The 14,652-nt window shown below is 39.4% G+C and overlaps 1 protein-coding gene across 4 annotated transcripts in view; it reads left to right on the top strand.

Annotated features, from left to right (window-relative positions):
- Positions 1 to 14,652, top strand: part of HYKK (hydroxylysine kinase) — a 33,705-nt gene that overhangs the window by 14,754 nt on the left and 4,299 nt on the right. For all 4 annotated transcript variants that reach the window (XM_070573411.1, XM_070573432.1, XM_008533961.2 and 1 more), the window contains exon 4: positions 10,575 to 10,758. In XM_070573411.1, the coding sequence (XP_070429512.1) occupies positions 10,575 to 10,758 (184 nt within the window). The remainder of the gene's footprint in view (positions 1 to 10,574; positions 10,759 to 14,652) is intronic.

Consider the following 14,652-nt stretch of genomic DNA (forward strand, 5'->3'; position numbering starts at 1 on the left):
ACTCAAAATGGATTAAAGACTTGAATGTAAGACCTCAAACCATAAAACTAGGAGATAACATAGAGGGTAAGCTCATTGACATTGGTCATGGCAATGATCTTTTAAATCTGACATCAGGGGCCGGCCCAGTGGTGTAGTGGCTAAGTTCACATGCTCTGCTTCAGCGGCCTGGCATTCACAGTTTTGGATCCCAGGTGCAGACCTAGCACCACTTGTCAAGCCATGCTGTGGCAGCGTCCCACATAAAATAGAGGAAGATCAGCACAGATGTTAGCTCAGCAACATTTTTGCTCAAGCAAAAAGAGGAAGATTTGCAACAGATGTTAGCTCAGGGCCAATCTTTCTTACAAAGAAGAATAATAATAATCTGACACCAAAAGCAAAAGCAACAAAAGAAAAAATAAATAAGTGGGACTACATCACACTAAAAAGCTTCTGCACAGCAAAAGAAACCATCAACAAAATGAAAAGGCAACCTACTGAATGGGAGAAAATATTTGCAAATCATATATCTGATAAAGGGCTAATATTCAAAATATATAAAGAACTCATACAACTCAACAGCAAAAACCAAACAATCCAAAAAAAATGGGCAGAAGATCTGAATAGACATTTTTCCAAAGAAGATGAAGAGATGGCCAACAGGTCCATGAAAAGATGCTCAACATCACTAATCATCAGGGAAATATGCAAATCAAAATCACAATGAGATATCACCTCACACATGTTAGAATGGCTATTATCAAAAAGACAAGAAATAACAAGTGTTGGCAAGGATGTGGAGAAGAGGGAACCTTTGTACACTGCTGGTGGAAATGTAAATTGGTACAACCACTATGGAAGACATTAAAAATAGAACTACCATATGATCCAGCAATTCCATTCTAGCTCTTTAACTGAAGAAAACAAAAATACTAGCTTGAAAAGATATATGCACCCCTATGTTCATTGCAGCATTTGTAATAGCCAAGTTGTGGAAAAAACCTAAGTGTTCATTAATGGATGAATGGATAAAGAAGATGTGAGATATATATATATATGTGTGTGTGTGTGTGTGTGTGTGTGTATACACACACACACACACAATGAAATATTATTCAGCCATAAAAAAGAATGGAATCTTTTTTTTTAATTGAGGTAACATTGGTTTATAACATTATATAAATTTCAGGTGTGCATTATTATACTTCGATTTCTGTTAGATTACATCATGTTCACCACCCAAAGACTAATTAACATCCATCAACAGACACATGTGCCCAGTCACCCCTTTCACCCTCTTCCCTCCCCCTTTCCCTTCTGGTAACCATCAATATAATCTGTGTATCCAAGTGTTTGTTTGTTGTTGTTGTTATTTTTATCTTCTATTTATGAGTGAGATCATATGGTATTTGATTTTCTCCCTCTGACTTCACTTAGCATAATACTTTCAAGTCCATCCATGTTGTTGCAAACAGCAAGATTTCATCCTTTTTATGGCTGAGTACTATTCCATTGTGTATATATACCACATCTTTATCCATTCATCTTTTGATGGGCACTTAGGTTGTTTCTAAGTCTTGACTATTGTGAGTAATGCCACAATGAACATGGGGTGGGGGGCATATAGCTTTACAGATTTGTGTTTTCATGTTCTTTGGATAAATACTCAGCAGTGGAATGGCTGGATCATATGGTATTTCTATTCTTAATTTTTTAAGGAATCTCCATACTGCTTTCCATAGTGGCTGCGCCTGTTTACATTCCCACCAGCAGTGTACAAGTGTTCGCTTTTCTCCACATTCTCTCCAACACTTATTTCTTGTCTTGTTCATTATAGCCATTCTGATGGGCATGAGGTCATATTTCATTGTAGTTTTGATTTTTATTTCCCTAATAATTAGTGATGTTGAACACCTTTTTATGTACTTGTTGGCCATCTGTATATCTTCTTTGGAAAAATGTCTGTTCAGATCTTTTGCCCATTTTTTAACTGGGTTGTTAAGTTTTTTTATTGTTGAGATGTATGAGTTCTTTATATATTTTAGATATTAACCCTTATCAGATATATGGTTTGCAAATATCTTCTCCCAATTGTTAGGTTGTCTTTTCATTTTGTTGATGGTTTCCTTTGCTGTGCAGAAGCTTTTTAGTTTGATATAGTCCCATTTGTTTATTTTTTCTATTGTTTTCCTTGCCTGGTCAGACCTTGTACTTGAAAATATGCTGCTAAGGGCAATGTCAAAGAGTGTATCACCTATGTTTTCTTCTAGAGTTTTATAGTTTCAGGTCTTACATTCAAGTCTTTAATCCATTTTGAGTTAATTTTTGTATATGGTGTAAGATAATGGTCTACTTTCAAAAAGAATGAAATCTTCCCATTTGTAACAACATGGTTGGACCTTGAGGGGATTATGCTAAGTGAAATAAGTCAGAAAGAGAAAGACAATACCATATGATCTCACTTACATGTGGAATCTGAAAAAAAAAATCACTGTAATAGATATAGAGAACAGAGTGGTAGTTGCTAGAAATGGGGGTTGGGGAAGTAGGAGAAATGGGTGAACTGTTTTGTTTTCTTAGTTTAAATTTAAAAAAAAAGACTTTATAAGAAAGTTCATAGTGGCTTTACTCAAAAAATAAAATGACATGTTGAGGATCTTTTTGTCCTATAGAATAATATTATGTGTGACAAATATTTTTCCAGACCCATCCACAAAACATCTTAATTTACTCAACAAATGTTTAATAAATGAGTACCTCTTATATGCCAGGAACTAGGGGAAGGGGAAGGATTTCCCTGTCCTGGAGTAGTATGTTCCAGGGGGACAGATAAACACTTTAAGAGCTAATTACAGGGGCTGGCCCTGTGGCCGAGTGGTTAAGTTCGTGCCCTCTGCTTCAGCAGCCGGGGGTTTCGCCGGTTCAAATCCTGCGCATGGACATGGCACTGCTCATCAAACCATGCTGAGGCAGCATCCCACATGCCACAACTAGGAGGACCCACAACTAAAAATACACAACTATGTACTGGATGGCTTTGGGGAGAAAAAGGAAAAATAAAATCTTTTTTAAAAAAAGTAATTACAGTTTGTATGAGTAAAACACTTCCAATCACTCACAAAATTCTGTCCATTCTACATCTCAAATGTCTCTGTACTCCATCTCCTTTTCTCCGTTCCCACCTCAGCTATTCTAGCTTACCACAGTAGCCTCCCTACATCTAGTTTTTTTCCTCCTCCAGTTCATTCTTTATACCGGTCCAGAGTTACTTTTTAAATTACAAATCTGACCATGTCAGTTCCATAGTTAAAACTTTTCAATGGCTTCTCACTGCCTTCAAAATAAAGGCCAAGGTCCTCAGCATTTCTTTCACACACGGCCCTGCATGGCCTCGTCCCTGCCTCTGCCCCCAAGTCTCATTGTCAATGTCTCCCCTTTCATGCTTTTCTCACTTCCAATATAGAACTTCTTGTAGTTACCTGAATGTGCCCGTCTGTTTCATGCATCTGTGCCTTTGCATATGCCATTTTCTCAACCAGTAACACCTTTTCCCTGCTCTGCAGAACTCCTGCTTATCCTTCAACACACAGCTCAAGCATCACCTCCTCTGTGAAATCTTCCCATGCTGCACAAAGATGATTACTTTCTTCTCTTTGCTACTTCTGAACTTGTACATCCTTCTGTCACTGTACTTATTGTACTATGTTCCAGTTATCTATTGCTGTGTAACAAATCATTCCAAAACTTATTGGCTTAAAACAATAATGATTTATTTCTCATGAATCTATGGGGTGACTGAGTGGCTCTTCTGCTCTACTTGGTGTTGATTGGGGTCACTCATGCAGCTACGTTCAGCTGGGAGCCAACTGTGGTGCTTCAGTTCCTCTCCATGTGGCCTCTTTTTCTTCATGTGGTGTCCGCCAGAGTGGCCTGAAATCCTTACAACGTGGCTGCTGGCTTCCGAGAAAGATTTCCAAGAGGACAAGCCCCAGTGTACACATGTTTATCAAGCCTCTGCTTGAAGCATGCTAGCTAATGTCCCATTGACCAAAGCAAGTAACATGTTTAATCCCAAAGCCAAATGGGAAAAGCCACACAAAGGCATGCATACTAGAAGGCATGGTTCATAGGAGGCCATCAGGGTAACAGCCTACTGCATGCGGTGTTGTAATTGTTTGCTGTTTGTGCTTCCTGTTACATATGATACATAAGAAGCAGTGAACTTCCTAAGAAATTGGTCTATGTCTTAATTATTCATCCTTGGTATCTAGCAGTGTCAAACACATGGTAGGTATTCAAGGAGGGCTTCATAAAAAATAAAAACTTCTGAGCTGACTGCTAAAAATTAGGAATCCATCAGTTAGGCAGAGGAAAGAAGGAAGGGCATTCTAGCTAAAGGAAAGAGCATGTGAAAAATCCTGGAGGTACAACTACCATGTTCCAGAACCTCTGAATAATTCACTGTGGCTGGAGTATAGGGGTTAAACCTCAGAGAGACAGGGGATAAAGTTGGAAATGTAAGGTGGAATCAGATTACAAAATACATTACAAAAAATGATATTAAGGAGTTTGCACTTTGTCTTAAAGCCAGTAGGGCATCTTGGAGGGTTTTTAAACAGGCAAAGATCTTTAATTTATAGCACTCTGAGGGCTAATATAATGGATAGATTGGCAGAAAGCCAGAACGGAGATGGGGAATGCATCTAGGAAACTAATGCAGCAATCAGATAAAACCTGATTGAGGGGTTAAACCAAGAAAAGGTTCAAGATATATTTAGGAGACAGAGCCAACCATATTTGGTAATTGATTTAAGGTTAAGCCTGTGGGAGAGGGAAGGGCTGAGCAAGATATGAATTCTAACCTGTGTCTGCTTGGACACAACACCATTCTAAAGTAGGCAGGGTTCTCCCCTGGTATCAATCATGTGGTAGCCTCTATAGCCGGGAACATGGGACTGGAGAGAAGAGACGGGGGGAAATATCAGGGATGGGGCCTAGAAGGTGTGAGATCTATGGAAGCAAAGGCTTCTTGCCCTACAAGAAAGTAGATCAGACCCTACTTATTTCACAATGTGCTCCCCTAGTGGCTGCTGGGATCAGCCTGCCTGCTTCCACTCCTTGCTTCTTTCCACATTTTTTCTTCTATCTGGCTGGTGCTTTAGAGAAAAGACTTAGAGCCAGAGGAGTTAAGTGAGAGATGGGACAGGGAGAGGAACACTTTAACAGCAAGACTTAGAAGATTTTTTTTATTCTTTCTACTCCAAAGACTTGATATTTATAGTCTCCTGGGAATGAGTGAAAAAAAATTCTTTGCTGCTTTATATTGCAGTCTTTACATTAGATGTGTGTTTCTTGTAGGTAACATATATTTGGTCTTTTTTTTAAATCCAGACTGACAATCTGTGCCCTTTGGTTGGGATTTTTAGGCCATTTATATTTAATGTGATTATTGATATGGTTAAGTTTAAGTCTATCATCTTTATATTGGTTTTCTATTTGTCCCATCTCTAACTTGCTTTTTTTCCTGCCTTCTTTTGGTTTGAGTATTTTTTATGATTTCATTTCATCTCCTTTGTTAGCTTATTAGCTATAACTCTTTGTTTTGTTATTTTAGTGATTACTTTAGGGTTTATAGAATATACCTTTAATTTATGAGTCTACCTTCAAGTTATATCACTTCATGTATAGTACATGAACCATACATAGTATACTTCTGTTTCTTCCTTCCTTGCCTTATACTATTGTTGTCATACATTTTACTTATACATCGTTATTATTTTTTTAACTTTCAATTACCTTATAAAGAGATTTAAGTGGAAAAATGATACATTTGCCTATGTAGTTACCTTTTCCGGTGCTCTTCATCCTTTGTGTAGACCCATATTACCATGAGGTATCATTTTCTTCTACCCAAAGGTCTTTCTTTAACATTTCTTGTAGTAGTTCTGCTGGTGATGAGTTTTTTCAGCTTTTGTGTGTCTGAAAAAGTCTTTGTTTCACCTTCATTTCTGAAAGATATTTTCATTGGGCATAAACTTCTAGATTGACAGTCTTTTCCTGTTATTACTTTAAAGACATTGCTCCACTCTCCTCTCTTGCATTGTTTCTGACCAGAAATCTCCTGTCAGATTGTTCCTCTAAATGTAACATAATGTGTCATGTGTGTGTGTATCTGTGCGGTAGCTGCTAAGATTTTATCTCTACTTTTGAGCAATTTGATTATGGTGTGTCTTGATACAATTTTCTTCACGTTTCTTGTGCTTGAAACTTCCTTGAGTGGATGCAGTTACTTGGAAGCAGTTTGATGCTTTTGCATCTTGCTTTTAATACTTGATGGGGGGACCAGGGCTGGGTTTAGTTAATGCAAGACCCTTCTGAGTTCTCTACCCAATGTCCTGTGAACTAACTATTAGGTTTTCCAGTCTGGTTGGTAGGAACAGGCACTATGCCTGGCCCTGTGTGTATCTGGGTACTGTTCCCTCTAATCCTTTCAGGTGGTTCTTTCCCCAGCTTTGAGTAGCTTCCTCATATTCATACATTGATTATACACCGATCTGCCAAATTTTCAAGGGGGCATTCTGCAGATCTCTAGAGTTCTATCTCTCTCTGCAGTTCTCTGTTTTCTGGTAACCTATCCTGCAAATTCTAGCTGCTTTAGTCTCCCGAACACTCTGCCTCCTCAGCTCAGAGAGTACTCCCCGCCCTACGTCTTCCCTCCCTGCACTGTGGCCTCTCTCAAGGCAATAAGCTGGGACAAACTCACCTCATGTGTTTGCCATCTCTCAGGGATCACTGTCCTTCATTGCCTGATGTCTAAAAACTTGAAAACCATCATTTCATATATTTTGTCTAGTGTTTTAGCTATTTCAACCAGGAGGATAAACCCAATCCCTGTTACTCCCTCTTGGCCAGAAACTGAAGTTCATACTACAGTCTAAATATTTATCCTTTTATCCTCAAACAGAAATAACGCTTTTTTTCTGATTAAAAATCCCTTTCAGTGACTCATTAAAGAAAATCAGATAAAAATACAAGAAAAACTACAAGTTACCAGTAATCTCATCACCCAGAAAAGACACTCCTAATCTATTCGTTCCATGAATCTGAGACCACACTATCCCAACACTAGCAAATGTTTGTCAACCGACAGACTTTTTTCTGTGTTGACAATAATTACCATTTCATATTGCACTCTATTTGTTCAACAGATATTTATTGAGCAGTGCAAGGCTTTGGGTGGAAAATGTATTAAGCATTTCAGTTGAAATAATTTTCCAGTAAGCTGGAATAAATCCATTTATGGACATCCATTAAAATATCAATTTCTGAATATTAATGTAATTTGGATTAAAATAGCCTGTCCTAATTAAATGTACTTTTAGGAAATTTTATTCACATATCACTTTTATTTAGAAAAATTTTTGAACTGATTGGAATGCTCAGTAAAGCCTCTCTACCATCCTCAGACTCAAATCTACTGAGTGAGCTGTTTGAATGAGTATCTGTTACATAACAGAGTTATCATTAACCTTTCCTTCACTATCACTATCACTAACCTATGCTACCTATGGGCTTCATTAATATGCTTCTTGCCATTGAAGTTTCAACTTTTACTGCTGCATTCTGAAATGGCAAATACAGTTTTCAGAGGGAGATAGCACCACGTCATTGCTGACAGTGAGTTCTGCTGTGTAGTTAACCACGTGCTGCTCTGCTATGCATCTTATTGTAAGTTGTCATGCAGGGGCCAAGGGAGTTCTAGAAGAAACCAAGAAAAGTATTCTTCACTTGTTATTGCAATGCATTTTATCATGCTTTATTCCCATTGCCCATCTCACCTCACCTCAGCCCATGCCTTTGCAGGTGGGAAGTTCTTAGTTTCTCTGTAAGCACTAGGAATCATAGGGTCTACACAAGATGCCGCACAGGTGCAGCATTTTAATCCTGTAGATGTGGCAGAAGCTGTGCCTGCTCTGCAAGGGATGTGGCCGGGCCATTGAAGCTTCCAGCAGCTGGGCCGGCCTGGGGGATCCAGAGTAGACAGGAGCCCTGGGGATGGCAGACACCAGAACTGAGGTGTTCACAATTGAAGGAGCCAACTAATCTGTCCTAGAATTTGGTTGCTGCATCGTCCACAGATGGGCTGGAGGTCAATCTCAGGACATTTGTTAAAGTATAAGAAAGAAGAAAATACAGGGCAAGCTTATGAGTATGACTATGGTCAGAGCTTTGTACCAGAGAAAGCAAGGTGCTTGGAAAATGGGAATTGGGGTGATGTAGAGAGTGAGGAAGCTGACAGAATGTCGGCTGAGATAGACTAATGAAGAGTAGTGACTAAACTATCAGAAATTCGGGTTGGTGTGCCAAGGAGCCAAAACAATAGAAAGGCCAGAGAAGCGAGGCGCAACAGCTGCAGTGTTCATATTCAACATTTATGGAGCACCTGTATGTCTGAGGTCCTTAGTTCATGTCTTAGCTTATCCACAGATGACTGTGAGGTTGGTATTGATACTCTGAGTTTACTATTAAGGAAACTAACATATGAGATATTAAGTGGTAGAGCCAGTTGAAACTCAGATCTGGCTGAATCCAAGTCCAGATTCCAAGTGTTTTCCCCGCTAGTCCATCTAGAGCTGAGAAGTTCTCCTGCGGGATGCATGGGGTAACAATGCAACCATTTTAGCAGCTGACTCACAGCCTTCCCTGAGTGAACAGTTGCTCCGCTGGAAACCCAACAAGAGTGTTATATTTTACTTTCTTTAAAAGTAAAAGTAATATATGCACATGATAAAAATTTCCAGCAGTACTGAAAGATGTAAAATGAACATTTGTTCTCATCATCATATCCGTTCTTCGTCCCAATCCCACTCCCCAAAAGTCACAATTCCTAACAATGTTTTCAGTGCGTACTATGAAGAGTATTTTTCTGATCCACAGTAGCATTTAACATACCAGATGGTCAGGAGATTCAAAACCATGCCATGCGGGGTGTAAGTGAAAGAACTAAGAAGGTTTACTCCGCAGAAGAGAAGGCTCTGACGGGGCAGGAGTGCTGTCTTCAAGTGTCTAGAGGACAGTCATATGGGAGAAGGCTCCTGTTCCAGATGACCCCAGAGGTCACAGTTGGCACCAGTGGCATGGACACTATTGGAGAGGCAGATTTTAGCTCAGCGAAAGAAGAACATAGAGCCATCTCAGTAAGGGGAAAAAGCACCTCGGGAAGGGTAAAAAGTACCTGCAGGAAGTATTTAGACAGAGGCTACATGATCACTTAGCAAGGACATGCTAGTGATAACAGAAGCATCAGGGGAAGGTTTTCAAACTCCAGGTCATGAGCGTGTGTGTTAAAATCATTTTAGAGGAACATTTTTAAACAAATGGAATAAAGTACAAAACACTAGAATACATTACATGTAATGGTATCAGTATTCTTACTGAGACTTTTTATGTATGTGTTGCCTGTATACTGGGTTGTAACATAAAACATATTTCTTACTGCGAGTCATGGTCAAAACACTGGAAAGCTACTCCCCTGGGTGACTACCAAAGCACCTTCTAGCACTCACTCTGTGAAAGAGGTCTGGACGGTGAGTCTGCAGACCTGGGTCCTCCCCTCATTCCCACAGTGGAACTCATTATCCTTCTCTGAACTTCAGTTTCCCCATTTGTGCAACAATGGTTAAAGCCATTTAGAACTTTAGATGGAGTGGTCAAAGTCTAAAGGCCCTTCTAGTTCTAGAATTTTCTATTTTAGGAACATTCATTTATTCAGCAGACATCACTTGAGCAGTGCCTTCTATGAGCCAGGTACTGTTCTAGGTGTGGCGATACAGAGGCAAACAAAACCGACCAAAAACAAAGCTCCTGCCTCTCATGGAACTTACATTCTAGTGAGGATAGACAGTATGTCCGTAAGTGAATTATGGTGAGTGTTAGACAGCAACATGTGCTAAGTGCTTAAGAATAAAAAATAAGCAGAGGGATAAAAGTATCAGAGAGAGGGTTGAAATTTTAGATGGAGTTGTCAGGGAGTCCTCCCCTAGAAGATGACTTTTGAGTAAAGACCTGGTGGAAATGAGGGCACTAGCCATACGGATATCTGGGGAAAAGCATCCCAGGAGGAGGAAACAGCAAATGCAAAGGCCGTGAGGTGGGAACACGTCTGACGTGTTCCTTGAACAGCAGGGAGGGCAGTGTGGTTGGAGGAAAGTGAGCAAGAGTAGTGGAAGATGAAATCAGAGAGGTAACAAGGGGCTTGGGGCAGATCATGCAGGTGAGGACAGAGTTCTTTGGAGTTGCCTCCAGTTCCTTTGGAGGCTATGGATAATAATACCTACCTTCACACAGTTAGGAGGATCAAGTGAGATGGGAATGTGCTCTCAAAACTAGGAGATCCTGTACAAATATGACCTTATTACCATTTTGTGCATTACTGTCAATGGAGCAAGTCAGTGGCCATGAGGGAAGCCCAGCTCTCCACCTCAGGCACTCCCAGGCCTACACTTTGGAGGGTGCAGTCTTCTGGTATACAGCAGATCTCTCAGTAGTGGTTGCTCTATCAAGAGTCTAAGAGTTTCTTGCTTTTGATTTAGAAATTCCATCACCCAAAGTTAAGCAGTCTTCATCGGGAGAACTTCATCTGGAATCTGAAAAATGTTCCTCTTCTGGAGAAATATTTGTATGCCTTGGGCCAGAATCGAAATCGAGAAATTGTCAAACAGATCATTCAGCTGTTCAAGGATGAAGTAATGAGCAAATTAAGTCATTTTCGAGAATGTGAGTATTTCTCCAACCAAACAAGTATTTTTCTTGATATTTAAATTGTCAAATTTCAAACCATCAGAAAAGTGTGAAGGCACAGCTTAGCTTTATCAAATCTTAAAATTTTCCCATATTTGCTCCTGTTTGCTTTTTAAAAAATAATACTTTTATTTTCTTTCAAATTGCTGCATTTGAAGCCCCCTCTAAACTTTATATGATTCCACCTCTCCTCTCCCTTCTAAATTTGCATACATGTTTTAATTCATTACTACTTATGTATTCATTCATAAATTATATATATAGCAGTGTTTTGCATATTTAAAAACTTTAGATAAATGGTATTATTCTGCAACCTTTTTTTTATTCAACTTAGTTTTTCAGATCAATCCATTTCATATATGTAGTTCTAGTTAATTTAGTTCATTTTTAATAGTATTCCATAGTAATGTATACATCATAATTTATTTGAACGTATTGTAATTTTTTGTCCATTCCCTTTTTAATGGAATTTTAGGTTGGTTCCCATTTTTTTGCTGTATAAATGATGCTGTAACGAGCATGCTAGTACACATCTCCTTATGTACATGTACAACAGTTTCTCTAGAGCATAACCGGCTCAGGCCGCCATAACAAATACCATCAATTGGGTGGCTTAAACAACAGAAATTTATTTCACACAGTCCTGGAGGCTGGGAGTCTGAGATCAGGGTGCCAGCAAGGTCAGGTTCTGGTGAGGACGCTTCCTGGCTTACCAATAGCCACCTTCCCTCTGTGTCCTTGCATGGCAGAGAGAAAGCAAGCAAGCTCTCTGGTATCTCTTCTTATAAGGACACTAATCCCATGATGAGGCCCCACACTCATGACCTCATCTAAACCTAATTATCTCCCAAAGGTCTCCCCTCCAAATACCATCACATTGGGGGTTAGGACTTCAACAAATGAATTGCGGGGGGGGGGGGGGGGGCAGGGCACAATTCAGTCCACAGCACGCACTTTGTGTACACACAATGTAAGGTGGTAACATAAAAGTAGAGTTGCTTTTTTTCCCCTTCAAAACTCTTTCCCCCGCCTAGTCATCTTCATTTCCTTAAAATGGTATCTACCATTCACCTAGTTGATCTGGCCAAAACTCTAGGAGTCATCAGCCTTGACTTCGTTCTTTCTCTCACACCTCATATCCCATCAAATTCTATCACTTCTAACTTCAAGACATACCTTACTTCTAACCACTTTCGCCTACCTTTACTACTTCCACTTGGTCCAAGCTACCATCCTTTCTGACCTGGATTATTGCAGTGGCCTCCTAACTGTTCCCCCGGCACCCATCTGTCTCCCTACAGTATATCTTCACTTGTGTTCCCTTTTTTTTCCCTTATTATTTTTGTAAGATTCTCCACATTGTTGCATGTGGCTATAGTTTAACTTTTATTACTGTAGAGTGTTCTATTCATAAATATACCACACTTTAGCTATTCTACTCTTAAAAGATATTTGGGGGCGGGGGGTGGCCCTGTGGTGTAGTGGTTAAGTTGAGCACGCTCCGCTTTGGCCCAGGTTCATGGGTTCGGATCTCAGGCACCGACCTATTCCACTCGTCAGCCAAGCTGTGGCAGCAGCCCACCTATAAAGTGGAGGAAGACTGGCACAGATGTTAGCTCAGGGCTAATCTTTCCCAAGCAAAAAACGAGGAAGATTGGCAACAGATGTTAGCTCAGGGCTAATCTTCCTCAGCCAACAAAAAGAAAGGTATTTGAGTTGTTTCCAGTTTTGGCCTATTAAGAACAGTGCTGCTATGAATATTCTTGTCTCTTGATATACATGTTCATGAGTTCTTTGAGTCTATAAGTTCATGAGTTCTGGGGTAAGATTGCTGGGTTGTAGGACATGTCTATATTCAACTTTACTAGATAACGCCAAACAGTTTTCCAAAGTGGTTATGTGACTTTATACTACTACTAGCAGAGCATAAGTTTTCATTGCTCTACAGCCTTGGTATTATCAGACTTCTAAACTTTTGCCAATCTGATGTGTGTGTAATGGTTTCTCACTGTGGTTTTAATATACATTTCCCTGTTTGTTGCCCATTTGGAGAAACTCTTTTGTGCAGGGCCTATTCGTCTTTTGCCTGTTTTTAATATTTTCGAGATACAAGTCCTTTATTGGTTATATATGTTACAAATATTTTGTCCCATTCTGTGGCTCATCTTTTCACTCACTTTATAATGTGTTTTGGTGAACAATCCTTAATTTATTGGTTTCAAATATATAAATCTTTTACTTCATGGTTAGTATTTTGTGCCTTATACAGAAATTTTTCCCTACCTTGTGGTCATGGAGATATTCCCCTATATTATCTTCCTATAGTTTTTGCCTTTCATAATAGGTCTACAATCCATCTGGCATTTATTTTTATATGGTGTAAATTTTTCTTATGTCTGATAAATTTTCCCACCAACACTTATTGAAAAATCATCTTTTCACCCTTTGTTTTGCAGTACTACCACTGCTGTAAATCAAATATGTTTTTGGACACTCTATTTTATTCTGTTGGTCTATTTGTCTATTTCTGCACCCATACTACACTGTGTATCAGCTAAGCTAGGTTATGCTACAGTAACAAATAACCTGCCAATCATTGTGATCCAAAATAACAAAGGTTTAGTTCTAACTCAAGCTGCATGTCTCCCACGGATTGGCTAGGGCTTTGTTCTATGCATTCTCACTTTGGGATTTAGACTGATGGAATGTCACCAGCTGGAGTACTGCTATGGGATGGGGAAAGCAAATGTAGTAAATTGCACACTGACTCTTAAAGCTTCTGCCCTGAAGTGATGCCACTTCTGTTCATATGTCAGTGGCCAAAAAACACCACTTGGCCAAACACAAGTTTTGCGGGGGCAGGAAAGTGCAACCCAGCATGTTCCTGGAAGGGAGATAACTGGCATAGTTGTGAGCATCCCTAAAGATTACCACACTATCTTAATTTCTTTAACTTTTTTTTTCTTTTCTTTCTTTTTTTTTTTGAGGACGATTAGCCCTGAGCTAACTGCTGCCAATCCTCCTCTTTTTGCTGAGGAAGACTGGCCCTGAGCTAACATCCGTGCCCATCTTCCTCTGCTTTATATGTGGGACGCCTACCACAGCATGGCGTGCCAAGCAGTGCCATGTCCGCACCCGGGATCTGAACCAGCAAACCTTGGGCTTCCAAAGTGGAACATGTGCACTTAACCACTGTGCCACGAGGCCTGCCCCAATTTCTTTAACTTTTTAAGCCTTCATATCTGGTAGAACATGTCTTCCCACCTTCTTGTTCTTCTATAAGAGGATCTTGACTATTTTTGTTGAGATTTTGGCTAGATTTCATTGAATCTATATATAAATTGGGAGAAAATGGATATTATAGTATATTTATACGATTGAGTAATCCATGAACATTGGTCTCTTTATTTGGATCAATAAAAGATATGCATGATGAAATTTTTAGTTATCCTTTTACTGTTGATTTCTACATAATAGCAGTATGGTCAGAGAACATAATTTATATCAGTGTTGTCCAGAATTTTCTTCATGATGGAAATGTTGTATATCTGTGTTGTCCAATACAATAGCTTCTATGTGGCTATTGAGCACTTGAAAATGTGGCTAGTGCAATTAAGGAACTAGATTTTCAATTTTATTTAATCGTTTTTTTTTAATTTTTTTTCAGATGTACATCATATTTCAAATTCTGTATACATTACATCATGTTCACCACCCAAACACTAATTATAGTGCATCCCCTCACATGTGACCCTAATCACCCCTTTTGCCCTCCACCCTCCCCCCTTCCCCAATGGTAACCACCAGTCCAATCTCCAATGCTATATGTATTTTTTTTTAATCTTAATGAATTTAAATAGCAACATATGA

The sequence above is a fragment of the Equus przewalskii genome, chromosome 1 (genome assembly GCF_037783145.1).
Source record: "Equus przewalskii isolate Varuska chromosome 1, EquPr2, whole genome shotgun sequence".
Taxonomy (NCBI): Eukaryota; Metazoa; Chordata; class Mammalia; order Perissodactyla; family Equidae; genus Equus; species Equus przewalskii.